This window comes from Carcharodon carcharias, chromosome 13 (assembly GCF_017639515.1).
Source record: "Carcharodon carcharias isolate sCarCar2 chromosome 13, sCarCar2.pri, whole genome shotgun sequence".
NCBI classification, from domain to species: Eukaryota; Metazoa; Chordata; class Chondrichthyes; order Lamniformes; family Lamnidae; genus Carcharodon; species Carcharodon carcharias.
The window spans coordinates 14,944,583-14,962,535 of NC_054479.1; the positions used below are offsets into that span (position 1 = coordinate 14,944,583).

General features: G+C 41.7%; 1 protein-coding gene across 2 annotated transcripts in view; it reads right to left on the reverse strand.

The window, feature by feature from the left end:
* Nucleotides 1-8,656: 8,656 nt before the first annotated feature.
* chek2 (checkpoint kinase 2) overlaps nucleotides 8,657-17,953 on the reverse strand; it is a 36,057-nt gene continuing 26,760 nt past the window's right edge. Inside the window, exons 13-14 of one of the 2 annotated variants that reach the window (XM_041202903.1) lie at nucleotides 13,882-13,962; nucleotides 8,657-12,173 (exon numbers count right to left, since the gene is read on the reverse strand). In XM_041202903.1, coding sequence (XP_041058837.1) covers nucleotides 12,078-12,173; nucleotides 13,882-13,962 — 177 coding nt within the window. In that variant the 3' untranslated portion in view covers nucleotides 8,657-12,077. The remainder of the gene's footprint in view (nucleotides 12,174-13,881; nucleotides 13,963-17,953) is intronic. The other variant, XM_041202904.1, reaches the window with a different exon arrangement.

Genomic DNA, 17,953 nt, shown 5'->3' on the forward strand with positions numbered 1-17,953 from the left:
ACTTTGCGTCTGCCTTTACCAAGGAAGAAGATGCTACTCAGGCCATGGTAAAAGATGAGGTAAGCCAGACACTAGATGGATTTAAAATTGAAAAGGTGGTGGTATTGGATAGGTTATCTGTACTTAAAGTTGACAAGGCACCAGATGCATCCAAGCATATGGAGGGAAGTGAGAGTGGAAATGGCAGAGGTACTGTTCATCATTTTTTAATCCTCCTTTGACTCAGGGGTGGTCCCAGAGGATTGTAGAATTGCAAATACACTGCATATCATTCAACAGTGGTCCCAACAGTTGGTGGTGCGGAGCTACAACTGACAATCCCTGCCATGTTTTTGAGAAAGAATAACATGCTAAAAGCGACATGCTCTCAAAGGCAACTTTCCAGTAGCTATTGGTCAAAGTCCAAGTTCCCTTGTCAGCTGCATCATGGACATCATCTTTTAATGTGGTGGAAAGATAAAGGGGAAATACAGAAAAAAAGCAGAACAACTTGTACTATGCCAAACAAAAACAGAAAATGCTAGAAAAACTCAGCAGATCTAGCAGTATCTGTGGAGAGAAAAAGAGTTAACGTTTCAAGTCCGTAAATTCTTCTTCAGAGCCACTCATCTTTACGCTGGAGATGCCCAAGCCCTCAAGGATTTAATGGCCAAGACTGGTGCGGATGGAGAGGCATTTTATTGTTGTTTGTTTTCTAATGTATATGTAATTAAAAGAAGAAACAAAAATGTTTTTAAAAATACCATACCTAGTTCTTCTCTAGTTTGTAGGGAATAAAGCACACTCATTCTGATGTCGATCTTTTGGATGTGATTGAACAGAACTCAAACGAGTAGATGTTTGGGATTATCTGCTTCGGTGTTTTCAATCATTTGTGATGACTGTGTGCTCTCTGGTTGTCACTCTGCTGCTCAATTGCAATCTCATCAAAGCTCATCTGTTTTTTCTTACGGTGCCCAGTTCCATCTGAACAATGTAAGATCTCGGCTATGGCGATTTTTCCACTATTTCTTGATTGATCTCTGATCCAAACCTGTTCTCCTGGTTGAAGATCTGATAATGTTCTCCTTCTGTAACGACTATCATAGTGTTTCATCTGTTTACTTCAGTAACTTTCCTCTCTTTCTCGTGCTAAGTTGGTGTCTTTAACCTGTGGTGTCAATGTATGTGCGAGGGTAGGAATCTGTGTTCGCAGCCTTCTACCCAACTCGCATGGAACTAATCCATTCTGCAGGGGAGAGGATTGGCTACTCCAGTGTGCTGGTTGAAAATTTTCATTCTTTTTCAGTTATGCCTTCACAGTTTGGACGCCTCTCCCTGCTTCACCATTAGCCTGTGGAAACCTTGGGCCTGGCCTGGCCCAACCCTTCTCCAACCCACCAGTCAACTTGCCCCTCATACCTTTGTTGTTTCTTTTGATTAGATTTAATACCCTAGTTTCAGATTGAACTACATCATTTTCAACTTAGAATTTTCCATGATATTATGGTCACAATTCCCTAAAAGATTCTTTTACAAGATTATTAATTAGTCCTTTCTCATTGCATTATACTAGATCTGAAATAGCCTGTTCCCTAGTTGGTTCCTCAACACACTGCTCAAAAAAACCCATCTCGTACACATTCCAGGAATTTATCTTCCATTGCATTAAAGTTCATTAGATTTACCAGTCTACATGTAGATTGAAGTCACCCATGATTACTATATTACCCTTGTTACATACACCTCTAATTTCCTGATTTATACTGCACCCTATATTATCACTTCTGTTTGGTGGCCTATAAATAACCCCTGCCAATGTTTGCTGACCCTTGCTTTTTCTTAGCTCCATGTACTGATCGCAGCCCTTATTAGTGCTACCCCACTTGCTTTTCCTTTTTGTCTGTCTTTCCTAATTGTCAAATATCCTTGAATATTTAGTTCCCGGTCTTGATTACCCTGTAGCCATGTCTTCAAAATGGCAATTAGATCATACCCATTTACTTCTATTTGTGCCACCAATTCAGCTACTTTGAATGCATGTAGCATTCTCAGCAGATCGAGTGTCCTTAATTCAGCCTTTTTAACATTCCATATTTTGACTCTATTTGATGCTGGCATTTGTTTCTACTGCCTTCCATTTTTGTTTACTACTTTTCTATTGCCCACTTTGTTTTCCTCCTATCCAAATTCCCTCTCAGTTTCCCAACCCCCTTACAAGCTAGCTTAAACTTAGATAGAAACTTAGATAGAAAAGCAATATAATTATTTAAGTGGAGGGATTGCAAAAGTCAGTGGTACAGAGGTCCTGCTATATAAATCACAAAGTTAATATGCAGATACAGCAAGTGAATAGGAAGGCAAATTGATTATTGGTATTTATTACAAGGGGAATGGAATATGAAAGTAGGGAAGTTTTACTGCAGATGTGAGACCACATCTGGAATACTGTGTACAGTTTTGGCCTCCTTATTTGAAAAAGGATATAATTGCATTAGAAGCAGTTCAGAAGGTTCACTCAACTCACTCCTGGGATGAAAGGCTTATTCTATGAAGAAAGGTTGAAGAAGTTGGGCCTATACCCATTAGCATTTAGAAGAATGAGAGGTGATCTTATGGAAGCATAGAATAGGTACAGGGAGGACGTTTCCACTTATGGAGGAGACTAGAACCAGGGGACAGAGTTTAAAACAAAGAGAAACAGAATTACCTGGAAAAACTCAGCAGGTCTGGCAGCATCAGCGGAGAAGAAAAGAGTTGACGTTTCGAGTCCTCATGACCCTTCGACAGAACTAGGCGAATCCCAGGAAGGGGTGAAATATAAGCTGGTTGAAGGTGGTGGGGGGGTGGGGTTGGGTGGGTGGAGAGAAGTGGAGGGGGGTGGTGTGGTTGTAGGCAAAAGCAGTGATAGAAGCAGATCATCAAAAGATGTCACAGACAGCAGAACAAAAGAACACATAGGTGTCGAAGTTGGTGATATTATCTAAACGAATATGCTAATTAAGAATGGATGGTAGGGCACTCAAGGTATAGCTCTAGTGGGGGTGGGGGAGCATAAAAGATTTAAAAATATTTTAAAATAATGGAAATAGGGAAAAAGAAAAATCTATATAATTTATTGGAAGAAAACAAAAGGAAGGGGGAAGAAACAGAAAGGGGGTGGGGATGGAGGGGGGAGGTCAAGAATTCAAGTTGTTGAATTCAATATTCAGTCCTGAAGGCTGTAAAGTGCCTAGTTGGAAGATGAGGTTCTGTTCCTCCAGTTTGCGTTGGGCTTCACTGGAACAATGCAGCAAGCCAAGGACAGATATGTGGGCAAGAGAGCAGGGTGGAGTGTTGAAATGGCAAGCAACAGGAAGGTTTGGGCCATTCTTGCGGACAGACCGCAGGTGTTCTGCAAAGCGGTCGCCCAGTTTACGTTTGGTCTCTCCAATGTAGAGGAGACCACATTGGGAGCAACGAATGCAGTAGACTAAGTTGGGGGAAATGCAAGGGAAATGTTGCTTCACTTGAAAGAAGTGTTTGGGCCCTTGGACGGTGAGGAGAGAGGAAGTGAAGGGGCAGGTGTTACATCTTTTGCGTGGGCATGGGGTGGTGCCATAGGTGGGGATTGGGGAGTAGGGGGTGATGGAGGAGTGGACCAGGGTGTCCCGGAGGGAACGATCTCTACGGAATGCCGACAGTGGGGGTGAAGGGAAGATGTGTATGGTAGTGGCATCATGCTGGAGTTGGCGGAAATGGCGGAGGATGATCCTTTGAATGCGGAGGCTGGTGGGGTGATAAGTGAGGACAAGGGGGACCCTATCATGTTTCTGGGAGGGAGGAGAAGGCGTGAGGGCGGATGTGCGGGAGATGGGCCGGACACGGTTGAGGGCCCTGTCAACGACCGTGGGTGGAAAACCTCGGTTAAGGAAGAAGGAGGACATGTCAGAGGAACTGTTTTTGAAGGTAGCATCATCGGAACAGATGCGACGGAGGCGAAGGAACTGAGAGAATGGGATGGAGTCCTTACAGGAAGCGGGGTGTGAGGAGCTGTAGTCAAGGTAGCTGTGGGAGTCAGTAGGCTTGTAATGGATATTGGTGGACAGTCTATCACCAGAGATTGAGACAGCGAGATCAAGGAAGGGAAGGGAAGTGTCAGAGATGGACCATCTGAAAATGATGGAGGGGTGGAGATTGGAAGCAAAATTAATAAATTTTTCCAAGTCCTGACGAGAGCACGAAGCAGCACCGAAGTAATCATCGATGTACCGGAGAAAGAGTTGTGGAAGGGGGCTGGAGTAGGACTGGAACAAGGAATGTTCCACATAGCCCATAAAGAGACAGGCATAGCTAGGGCCCATGCGGATGCCCATAGCCACACCTTTTATTTGGAGGAAGTGAGAGGAGTTGAAGGAGAAATTGTTCAGTGTGAGAACAAGTTCAACAGACGGAGGAGAATAGTGGTGGATGGGGATTGTTCGGGCCTCTGTTCGAGGATGAAGCTAAGGGCCCTCAGACCATCCTGGTGGGGGATGGAGGTGTAGAGGGATTGGATGTCCATGGTGAAGAGGAAGCGGTTGGGGCCAGGGAACTGGAAATTGTTGATGTGACATAAGGTGTCAGAGGAATCATGGATGTAGGTGGGAAGGGACTGGACAAGGGGAGAGAGAAGGGAGTTAAGATAACGAGAAATGAGTTCTGTGGGGCAGGAGCAAGTTCAGTCTCAATCTCTGGTGATAGACTGTCCACCAATATCCATTACAAGCCTACCGACTCCCACAGCTCCTCACACCCCGCTTCCTGTAAGGACTCCATCCCATTCTCTCAGTTCCTTCGCCTCCGTCGCATCTGTTCCGATGATGCTACCTTCAAAAACAGTTCCTCTGACATGTCCTGCTTCTTCCTTAACCGAGGTTTTCCACCCACGGTCGTTGACAGGGCCCTCAACCGTGTCCGGCCCATCTCCCGCACATCCGCCCTCACGCCTTCTCCTCCCTCCCAGAAACATGATAGGGTCCCCCTTGTCCTCACTTATCACCCCACCAGCCTCCGCATTCAAAGGATCATCCTCCGCCAACTCCAGCATGATGTCACTACCATACACATCTTCCCTTCACCCCCACTGTCGGCACTCCGTAGGGATCGTTCCCTCCGGGACACCCTGGTGCACTCCTCCATCACCCCTACTCCCCAACCCCCACCTATGGCACCACCCCATGCCCACGCAAAAGATGTAACACCTGCCCCTTCACTTCCACTCTCCTCACCGTCCAAGGGCCCAAACACTCCTTTCAAGTGAAGCAACATTTCCCTTGCATTTCCCCCAACTTAGTCTACTGCATTCGTTGCTCCCAATGCGGTCTCCTCTATATTGGAGAGACCAAACGTAAACTGGGCGACCGCTTTGCAGAACACCTGCGGTCTGTCTGCAAGAATGACCCAATCCTCCCTGTCGCTTGCCATTTCAACACTCCACCCTGCTCTCTTGCCCACATGTCTGTCCTTGGCTTGCTGCATTGTTCCAGTGAAGCCCAACGCAAACTGGAGGAACAACACCTCATCTTCCAACTAGGCACTTTACAGCCCTCCGGACTAAATATTGAATTCAACAACTTTAGGTCTTGACCACCCTCTTCCATCCCCACCCCCTTTCTGTTTCTTCCCCCTTTTTGTTTTTTTCCAATAAATTATATAGATTTTTCTTTTTCCCTCCTATTTCCATTATTTTAAAATATTTTTAAATCTTTTATGCTCCCCCCACCCCCACTAGAGCTATACCTTGAGTGCCCTACCATCCATTCTTAATTAGCATATTCGTTTAGATAATATCACCAACTTCGACACCTATGTGTTCTTTTGTTCTGCTGTCTGTGACATCTTTTGATGATCTGCTTCTATCACTGCTTTTGCCTACAACCACACCACCCCCCTCCACTTCTCTCCCCCCACCCAACACCCCACCACCCCCCCCACCACCTTCAACCAGCTTATATTTCACCCCTACCTGGGTTTCGCCTAGTTCTGTCGAAGGGTCATGAGGACTCGAAACGTCAACTCTTTTCTTCTCCGCCAATGCTGCCAGACCTGCTTTTCCAGGTAATTCTGTTTTTGTTTTGTATTTCCAGCATCCACAGTTTTTTGTTTTTTGTTTTTATCTCAAAACAAAGAGGTCTAACATGAAGACAGAGATGAGGAGAAATTATCACAAAGTATCGTTTGTTTGTGGAATTCTCTTTGCCTGAAAGCAGTGGAGGCAGGGGTCATTGAATGTATTCAAGGAAGAGTTAAACAGATTTGTGATCGACAAGGAAATCAAGGGTTATAGGGAACAGACAGCGAAGTGAAGTTGACTTATCTCATGATCTTATCAAATGGCACAGCAGGCTCAAAAGGCTGAATGGCCTACTCCTGCTAAGCCCTATGTTCAACCTGGAGTTACATTTAGGGCCACAGAAACATCTTTCTGTTCCCCTAACTATCAAATCTCTTACCACTATTGCTCTGTCACTCTTCTTCCAATCTGTGCAGCTGAGCCACCGGAGGGTTGCCACGAACTTGGCTATTGCTACACTCCTCTGAGGTACCATTGCCCTTGCCGGTATCCAAAATGGAAAACCGGTTAGTGAGCAAGAGGCACTCCTAGACTGTCTGGTAGTCACCCATTCCCCCTCTGCCTGCATGCTCCTAACCTGTAGCGCAACCACCTCCTTAAACATGCTATCCACATAGTTCTCAGCTTCATGGATGCACCAAGTGACTCCTGCTGTTGCTCGAGTTCTGAAACCTGGAGCTCAAGTTTCTGCAGCTGGTGATACTTCCTGTACATGTTCATCTTTACCATATGCAGCATTAATTACTCCCCAAATACCAGAGGATGTGTATTCGCTGTGGCCGAGCTGCCCTGCCATACCTTGTTTACTTCTGGACTATTTACTATAAATTGGAGACTAGAAAGTAGAATTACTCACCCTTACCAATCAGCTCCTTCTCCCAAGCCCATAAAAGTTAGTTACCCAAGGATTATTGGAAAACTTGTTTTTCTATAATCCAGCTATTTACCCATCTTTCCTAAAAGTAGTGAATTGATCTAGCTACTTGGACACATCTTTACAGTAGATACCCACCAACCAATTAACTAATGACTTTCCTGCGATATCATTCCCCCCCCCCGCCAACCACCCCCCAACTCTTCCTTCAAACTCTGTGCCAATCCAAGCAGCAGACTGGTGTGCCTTATGTGCAGGCCTTGAGTCCTGGCCCTGATTTACATCCTCCTGCTCAGGACTGGTTCCACACTAGTCCGCCACTTCTCCCACTCCCAGTTAAATCTATACAGGTTGCAACAACTCAAACCTAGCAACTACCTGTTTTCCTGTGATGTCACACTAGATGTTTCTCATAACACGGTTGGTCTGCTCTGGAGCTACAGAATGATGGAGATTTGCTGTCTCCTGACTGTTTAATGAACCCACAAGCAGCTTCCATGTGCACATCAAGCCCACACTCAATTCTGCATACTCCCACGTATTCATGAAGGTGGCAGTTCATATAATTTTTGGTACTGGTCAACTCCAGGCAACGTCACCCCCCGAGTTGGAATCAATCTCAACTTTTTTAGCTAAAGCCTTGATTTGAGCAATTGATGAGCCTGGTGGTGCAAGGTCCAGCGTTTTCTTTAATCGCAAGACTGAAGTCACTTAGCAATCACTTACCGAGTTGGGAAAGCAGATCTAAAAAGGGACTTTCAGCTCAGAGGAGCTACATAACCACACAGATACCAGGGTGTTTCTACAAGCTTCACAGACTTTATTAAGTTTTCCTCAATAAGCACAAAATCATGATACTTGAGTGCAGTGGTTAGCCGTCACATTACAATGGAACAGTTTCAGTCCGCTCCTTGATAATGGTGCACGCTTAGTATCCTTACTTATATACACTGTTCACAGCTTGGCTCTGTGCTGTACGAGGTAAAACCCTGTTTCTGTCCATCTAATTGGTCATGATGGCACCTGGAGCCTGGTTTAGGTCACGGTCATTCAGGGGGGATCCACATCAAGTCACTTAACGAGATCAATGTGGATTTGTCCCGTTTCACAGCTATCTAGCTAGACATAGTCATTACCAGTTAAAAGGGTAACAGCTTCCTTGGAGCTATCCACATTCCAATGACTTTTAAACAGAGGGTTTTAAAACTTGGTCTGAATTTGTCCTTTTTCATCACTTAACACGTCATGACTCATACAGAACTGTAGCCAACATTTATCCATCATGCCTTTGTGGTTACGGTACATATGTCAACTAAGTCCCAACAGTGCTATAATAAAATAAACTCAATCCTCCAATGGGCTTGGGCATCTCCAGCATCAATTGGCACATTACAAGCTGTTACTACCAGGAAACAATTTATTTTTCCCTCAAGGAATTAATAATGAAGCTGTATAATTCTTAGAAATCATTTATTGATTTTTTTTGTACAAAATGTAGTCAGTCTTGGTTTATAAAACAAGTTTTCATGTAAACCATCTTCCCCAACTATACAGAAAATTAAATCCATCTTAAAAAAGAACCAACATGCAGATAAAACAGCAATGTTTTGGAAATTCATTAATTCCTCAATTATAAGATTTGTCAAGAGTCAAAAAGATCCATGTTTGCAGCAGTGTGGGGGGGGGGGGGGGGGGTGCAATTGTCAGGAAGAGAAGTTACAGAAATAAGAAAATTAAATACTAAATATATAATACACCTCCAATTCTGTGGACAAGCTCAGAATACAATGTAAACCAAGGTTGGCAGGCTGGAAGTAGCATCTCATTTTGAGCAACTATTGGATCCAACGATCACAAAAACATCACATCAGGTGGTGTATATCTAAATAAAAATGGAAATCCTTGAACTGTAACTCAATCCCTCAGCAATAGCTGTCTTTTAGAGTCATATCAGCTTGTACAAGGGCATGACCGTAAACTTTCATCTACCACTCCTTGCTTTAACCACCGCTCGAATGTATAATGTAATAAGTGCACTGCTCACAAGTAGTCAGGGGCAGGTTTGTGACACTTAACTGGCTCATTTTCTTTTGGAAAAGGCCACAAAGCTCCCTGGGAGGATAACTGTGGTTGCTTCCGGGTTCCTCAGATCAGTTAGAGTTGTAACTGAAAGGTCAATGATCAACTTTGTGTTTTCTTTTGAAAAACTGTTTTGCAGTTGTAATGAGGCTTAATAGCCATACAGTAGAAGCAAGGCTTCTAGATAAATAATATTTTCAAAGCAGAGGACAAACAGCTTATGAGGATTTAATTTCCCCAGTTTTAGCACACTAACTCAACTCTCTACCAGCTTAGGGGAAAAAACACTAACTAGTGTACTAAATACAACACAGGGCAATTTAAACCTCAAACGTTAAGGCTTTCCATAACTACATTTCTAAACATTCTTCATCCTCGCTTCCTGTTCTTCTGGCTTTTCCAAACCAAAGTTCAATATACCACTATGAAAATATAGCAAGACAACATTTCGACACTTTCATCTTACAATATAATCATCTTGAGATTGAACATTTGTGCATAAGTCCAGCTTTTTAGCTCTACTGACTAGGTTTAGCTACAAAGTGAAAATCAAATTTAAAGGCTCAGTGAAGCATTTAATAGTGTTTTGGCTATACAAGTGCAAGTTTTATTAAAAAGAAAACACAAAAGTTGGTGCTGATTTCAAGTCCGATTCTAATCTTTTTGTTTCTTTGTCTTGGTTAAAGCTAATCCAAAGAAAAAAAGCTCTCCCTCCATAACATTTAATTGCTGTCATAGGCTTTATGAGGGTGCTGACCCTGACACACAAAAGTGCAGTCGGTACAGCACAAACAAAATAACTGAAAAAAAAAGTACTTCTAACTACAGCAGATGGAATCTCAATGCACATGATGTCTTGGACACTTTCCATGAACATTCTTAAAACAAACATGTTCTGAGGTGAAGTGTCATTCATACTGTGTATTACTTTCATATTGCTTGAGCACGTACAATTCAAAGCATTTTAATATGCTCCTGGCTGTTTGCTACCTTTTCAATATACACTTACATGAGCAGAATATCAGCTAGCATGGCTACTCTCCTCCCTTAAACACCATCTAAGCATAAGTGCAACTGAATGGAAAAGGAAGTTTATGTTCATCAGAATTATTACTATTTAATTTCAGAAGCTACACTAGAAAGTTTTTGCATCTAGCATGATAGAATTAAGCATCACTATCCTAATGTTTGTAACAGGGCAAGAAATAGAACTGATCCACACAGTGAAGTTACAAATGCACAAGGATGCAGAAAGGAACGATGAGAATCAAGAACAGGTGGAAAGCTTGCTGCAGTAAGATAAGTAATTAGACTTATGGAAGTTCATAAGGGACTGTAAAACTAGACAGAATCAGCTAAATGAATATACAATTCACATCAGATTTTTAGATGATTAAAGAGTTGCAACATAAGGTGCAGTTGTCATTAAGACAGGTTAAAATATTTAGGAATAGAAAGATCATAAAAGATTATAGAGGGTGGAAAATGGATACATGTAAGTTCCACCATGGAATAGTCTTACAGATTTCCAAAATGACATCAAAACATCGTTATGTTTGCATGATCATTTAAGGTGAAAAAGCTCAGCTAAATACAAATCTGGGGACAACCTCTAACATAATGGAGTGAGAAAAACAAATGCAACATACTTGAGCCATTTGACAGTAGAAACAAGATTACACTGATTCATAGCAGCTGGCTTTCCTTTGCATATTGCCTTAAATACCCACACTGGATTTTTTTCCTCAGTCAAAATTTACCCTGGGCACTCCACACATTTGTCTCAAAGCCCCGTCTCTTGGTAGTATACATTTGCACATGGCATAAGTACACCTCCAGTATCTCAGCCAAGGGCCATAGCTTCATTTGCCAGTCTGGTCAGCAAATCTAGGCTATTAGACAGCATCATAGCTTGGGTCGATCCGACATGACTCAAGCTTCATAAGCAAACTTTTCAGCAACAGTCAGCCATCAGGGGCAAAAACCCCATCTTCCCAGCATAAAGACGACAAGGTCAGCTGTAGTAACCCTACTGCTACCTGGTTGCAACCGCTTAATTTCAGGACAGACTAAGGAAGCAAAACTTGGGATCCTAGTGATCTGTATGGCTCAGTGCAATGGATGGATGGTGGATATACCCACTAAACCACTGGGATACCAACAAATCCACTTCTATAGAAATTTGAGGATGAACAAGGACAGCCACTCATTTAAATGCAGCATCTGCAGTTCAACAAAAAAAACACTTAAAATGGTAGTTTTGCAGCTTTAGAACCAAACTTCATAAAGGGCAAAAATTATACCTTGGGAAGGGAAAGGTCTCCATTTCCCACGTTATATTAAAGTGTCTTTGCCTTTGCTATCCATGACCAAAGGCTGCTATCAGAAATGAAACCTAGGGATCCAGCCCACATGGTCAGTTGACAGCTTTAAAGCCAAATTTGATTATCAGTGCAGCAATTAGAATAGTCATTTATTCAGTTTTTCATACTTCACACAATCTAGTTATATTCCCCATCTCTCAATTATTTTGGGAAATTTGTGAGGTAGTGCAACATTCAGCAGTATGTTTGAGTCCCACTTCACTCTACTTCTTTTACATATAAAAGAGACCAGTATGATAAATCAATAACATTTTTACCAGCTAAAGTTGACTCTGTGTAAGAGCAACACTAAGCTCTTTAAGCTGCCTTAGTATTTATACCAAAACTTTTATTTAAATCGCACAATGTATAAAGCATGTAAAAGGTGTAGAGGTTTAACATAAAACAAATTATCTATATAATGGGTATAATGACTGACCATCTCCCATTTTGGGCTCTAGAGAGCACAGAATGAAAACCAAATGGAAACGTTTTAATTTGTAATACAAGTTATAGGAAGAATTCTAGATGCATTGATAGAATGAATGTGCTTCATAAAAGACGCAAAGCACAGAAAACATTTTGTCTAAAATGGGTCATTGACACCCAGAGCAAATCAAATGAAGCAGTTTCTTTGGGGACTCCACACACAGGAGGTAACAGTTATGCTGCATCCACTTTAGGTTCCCTACTCTTGAGTAACTGTTTTGCTTGAAGAGCACTTGGGTCGTTTAGTATTTGAGGGACAGTCCTCTTCATGTGGCCGTTTTATACCAGTTGATGGCTGTAAAAAACAAAACAAAAAAAAAACCTTGATTAATCAATTCCTTTCTACCTTTGCTCCCTATCATGCCTCCCCAAATCTTTCAAGTGCTTTATTGGCTGTAAAGGCACTTTGGGATACCCTGAGGTTGGTGAAAGCCTCTCTTTTAAATTAAAGGAAGGAAGGTGATTAAAAAAAAAGGACCAAAGGGGTGGGGACGAAAAGCTGTGGAATCAAAGTTTTTAAACAACATTAATCCACCCAAAAAAAATTAAATTCTCAGTTGGTACGGTTGAAGCTACAAGTGAAAACTTTGTGGCCACATTCACAAACAGGCAGCCAAAACAAAATGCTCATCAGTTTTGTTTCCATTTTCCATACTAGCAACGCTTGGTGTGCGAACACGTGGCAACCCCAAAATCCGGTAGTCACCAAATCACTGATAAATACAATACAATCGGAATTACTTCTGCCACACACAAAAGGCATTGGATTAAATGACAAAAGCAGCAAAATAGAGGTATAGTTTTTTAATACCACTGTGTTTTTCATTTTCAAGATCGACCCAATAGATTCTTCAATGTTTGCTGAAAATCCCAAATAGCCAGGGGGGCAGGTAAACTCCAGAAGCTAGACCACAGACTGGGCTGCTCCTTTTATGGGCTTTTCCAGAATGCTAAAAGGGTATATTGAGGATAGCTGTGGCCTTTCCATAAGAGGGATTCAAGCTTGGCAAAAGAAACAGAGTGGAAAGGAGAAAGCTTTAAAAAGAGCTATTGCAGACACAATAGGCTGAATGGTCTTCTCCTGTGCTGTAAGATTCTATGAAATGGCAGAATAAGGAAATCAGAAGTAGTGAATGCTTGGGAAGGGATTGGAGGGGGCAAAGTATTCAAGTGGGGTGATAAGGCAGGCAGGAGGAGACTGGAGAAGGGTCCCCAAGAGGAAAAAAGATGGGAATAATAGATTTAGATCCAGAGCAGCAGCTGAAATTTGTAATACAAATTTAAAACAAATAACTTGCACTACACAGGCATAGCAGAGATTAGAAGAAATCCACCATCATCCCTATACTCCAGGTGCATTGTACTGAAATCAAAAATGTTACTCAACATGCACTGTACTTTAATGTTACAATAAAATACTGTATTACAATATCTAGTTAACCAGCTGTCACCAACAGGTGCAAACAAAGATCTGCAATCCCAACAGAAATCCATCTTTTAAAGTGGGTCTCCCTCTGCAATCCCTAGACTTCTCCATTTCCCTGGTGGCTTACTGGGTAAAGGCATCAGGGTTGGTGTGCACTTCTCTTGTACAGTTAATTTGTAGCACTCACAGCTAATCTTCAGCTCACTCTCGTGCTCACTTTTGTATGGAATTTGGGTATTTTGAGAAATTTCATTCCATGTTTATATACGCTTTTATTTTGTGAAAACCAAGAGTAAGACCTTCTTAATATCTCATCTGGTTTACAATTTGGATCATTGTTGCACATACATTATTTTCATCATAAAGGTGACCAAAATTGAACACAGCACTTCCAATGTGGTCTGACTAGTAATTATAAGGCTTCAGTTTTATGGAAGATTATCACTATTCATTAAGGCAAAACCCTGCACAGCCTCTAGTATTTCCAATACCCACTGTATTAAGAATGAACAAGTCATACACAAAGGCAAGTGCTGTTGTGAAGGAAACTGCTGATGCAAGTGAAGCCAACTCTCACCTGATCACTTGTGCTTCGTGGCAACATTAATTCCCTCCGAGTATCCATCAGCTGCTGTGCCTTTCTCTTCATTTCCTCATCCTGGGTTGAAACAATACTATTTGAAAGCTTTCACCAAATAATTCACAGTCACAATAACTAAAACCTGATCTCATTTAGTAGCGACTGGGCACAATTCTATCGTGCAACTGACGGATTACAAGCCAGAGCTGCCTTCGATGAAGGGAAATTAAAATTAGAACAAGACTTAATAAAAGGGTGCATGATAAATCTAGGACCAAATGATACAAAAAGGAATTGAAAATAAACTGAATGATTTGCTTCAAGTTTCAGAGGAGTGTGACAATGAGAATAAAAAAGGCAGTAGCATTACATAGGTAAAGTGGAATAAGATCATAGGACCATAAAAGGACAGAATGAGGCCATTCAATCCACTATGTCTGTGCCAGCTCTTTGAAAGAACTATCAAATTAGTCCAGCTCCCTGCTCTTTGCCCATAGCTCTGCAAGATGGTGGCATGTAGCCTGGAATGCTGGGGTGGGAAACAGAGATAGGGCAATAGCTGAGGTTCTGACCAGTCTTTCAAAACACCCTTGAATATGAAACTTGGTCCACTACACTAGAGAATCAGCAGTGCAAATAAAAGTTGAGGGCAAAACACACAAAAAAAAATCAGTTACATTTAATTAGGGATAGCCAGACACCTTTGAGGAAATAGGTATTTTGATAAAATTATGTGCACTGAATCTTGAGTATATGTTGATTCTTAAAAGGACTTCCACTTCAGGTGGACAGGACACATTAGTACATTGCTGTCAAATGAAATTCAATCTCTCCAGTGTTCAAAAGTTTGGTTCAGTATATCTTGGAAGAAGCAAGTTCAAATCTTTAAAAAAAAAAGTGGAAGGAAAAATTGATAAAGCAGTTATAAAAAATTCATGTGATCCTAAATTCTAGTCAATAGAAGCACATAATAGAAAGCAGAGATAATGCTAAATTGCTGTGAATTATTGATTAGCTGTGTTACAACAGTGTCCAGTTTGGTTGCCTTACTTCAAAGCCTGTTTTTTGGCTACAGTTAAATTCAAAGAAACTTGGGCTCTATTCACTACAGAAGGGAAGAGGTGACTTGAAAATTATAAATATTGACCATAGGTTGTTATGATCACAAACCACACATCCATGTTTTTGGCATAATCCGGTTAGGGACAGTAACTTTTTGTTTAAAGACGACAAAGTTCAAGATACTGGTTAAGAGAATAAGGCCAAAAGATTCCATGATTTTTGAACAAACAATATAAACTTTACTATTCAAGGTCAGAAAAAACAATTTATGATATCTTATACTATAATATTCAGGGTTAATGAGGTACATGTGAATTAACAGGCAAACTGTGGTTGAACACACTACACTGCATAATAAACGGCAAATGCAACCAAGATAGATCTGCCCGATTTCTCAGCAACCCGCTCAGACATCAGTAAACAGTCAACTAATAACACCGTAAGACATAGAAGCAGAAGTAGGCCATTTGGCCCATCGAATCTGCTCCGCCATTCAATGAGATCATGGCTGATCTGATAATCCTCAACTCCACTTTCCTGTCTTTTCCCCATAACTCTCAATTCCCTTATTAATTTAAAAATCTGTCTATCTCAGCCTTGAATATGTTTAACAACCCAGCCTCTACAGCAAAGAATTCCACAGATTCACTACCCTCAGAGATGAAATTGTCTTACATGGGCAGCCCCTTACTTTGAGATCATGCCCTCTGGTCCTAGACTCTCCCACAAAGGGAAACAACCTCTCAGCATCTTTCCTGTCAAGCCCCCTAAGAATCTTACATGTTTCAATAAGATCACCTCTCATTCTTCTAAACTCCAACAAGTACAGGCCCAACCGCTCCTCGTAAAAAAATTCCTCCATACCTAGTGAACCTTCGCTGGACTGCCTCCAATGCCAGTATATCTTTCCTTAGATATGGGGACCAAAACTGTTCATGGTATCCTAGGTGTGGTCTAGCTAGTGCCTTGTGTAGCTTTAGCAAGATTTCCCTATTTTTACACTACATTGTTTTTGAAATAAAGGCCAACATTGCATTTGCCTTCCCTATTACCTGCTGAAATTGTATGCTAGCTTTTTGTGATTCATGCACAAGGACGCCCAAATCCCTCTGTGCTGCAGCTTTTTGCAGTCTTTCTCCATTTAAATAATATTCAGCTCCTCTATTCTTCCTGCCAAAGTGCATAACCTAATTTTCCTACATTATATACCATCTGCCAAGTTTTTGCCCACTCACTTAACCTGTCTATATCCCTCTGCAGACTGTCATCCTCACCACTTGCCTTCCCACTTATTTTTGTGTCATCCACAAATTTGGCGATTGTACACTTTCCCCATCAGTCATGAATACATATTGATCCCTGTGGCACTCCACTTATTACAGGTTGTCATCTTGAAAATGCCCCTCTTATCCCAACTCTGTCTTCTATTAGTTAGCCAATTCTCTATCCATACTAATATACTAACTCCAACACCATGGGCTCTTAAGTAGCCTCATGTGCGGTACCTTAAACACCTTTTTGAAATCCAAATATATTACATCTACTGGTTCCCCTTTATCTATCCTGCTTGTTACCTCCTCAAAGAATTCTAATAAATTTGTCAGGCATGATTTCCATGATGACTCTTTTGATTATATTATGCATTTTTAAATGCTCTGCTATTACATCCTTTATAATAAACTCTAACATGTTCCCAATGACAGATGTTAAGTTAACTGGCATATAGTTAATCTCCCTCCCTTTTTGAATCAGGGTGTTACATTGGTAGTTTTCCAATCCTTTGGGAGTTTCCCAGAATCTAAGAACTCTTGGAAAATTACTACCAGTACATCCACTATCTCTATAGCTACTTCCCTCAATATCCTAAGATACAACCCATCAGGTCCAGGAGACTTATCGGCCTTTAGCCCCATTAGTTTCCCTAGTACTTTTTCTCTAGTGCTAGTTATCGTATTTATTTCATCACCCCTTTTTGCCCCTTGATTAATTAGTATTTCTGGATTGCTATTAGTCTCTTATCTCATTGAAACCTCTGTCTCTCACAAGGGATTCCAGTTTTTACCTTCAAAGATCTGGCCTTGCAATTCTTTCCAAAAGTTGCTGGCTCAACAACCGCTCACCTCATAGGATTTCAATCTCATCTCCCAAGACTCGGTTCCCGAGTCTGCACTCCAACACCACCTCAAGTACAACTTTATCTTTTCAGCCATGCCAAGCAAAACAACACGGCTCCAAAGGGTTACCTTTTCCCAAGTGGCCAACAGCACAGAGATAGCCAGGTCTTCTCCCCAGCTCTACCTGAAGTCTGTCAAACACAGTACTTTTACTGCTCGGAACCTCTTTTGTTGCTCTGCTCCCCAGTGGTGTTCTCCTCCTAGTTGCTTCTTCTCTGATTCTCTCGCTCTCTCTGGAACCTCCTCCGGTCCCCTCTCACTGGGTTCTCTCTTTTGGGAACTCTCCCTTGTCCCGGGAATCTTCTCGATATGATGCCCCACTCCCGTGATCGGGGTTTGAGCGTTGTTTTCTTTTCACATAGGCGCATTGGGCCCTTGCCCTCTGTTCAAAGAACTACAAATGCCAGACGATGCATGTGCTGCCTACCCCTAATCTGCACATATGCAGAAGCTCCCAGAACCTGTAGTTTGCAGCCAGTGCTCAACAATGAGAGTCAGGATTCCTAACAAGGTAAAATAAGGAAAACAGCTTCTGATTGATTTGCCTGTAGCTAAAAAGGTATAATTTTGCCAAAGGGAGGGGAGAGAGATCTTTTCCTTCTTTTAAGTTATGCAGAGGGTTGTTAGGACATGCTCCACCAAAAACATCGTGGAAATGGAATCCATATTAAAAGACAAATAGACAAGTATTTGAAAATATATATAAAGGACATGGGAAAGAGCAGGCAGATATGGACAGAACTTGGAGAGCTGGCAAAGGCCTTGCGTGTTGTAAAATTCTAGAATTCTAGAAAAAATAACCACAGACAACTGGGCTTTTCTGAAATTAAAGG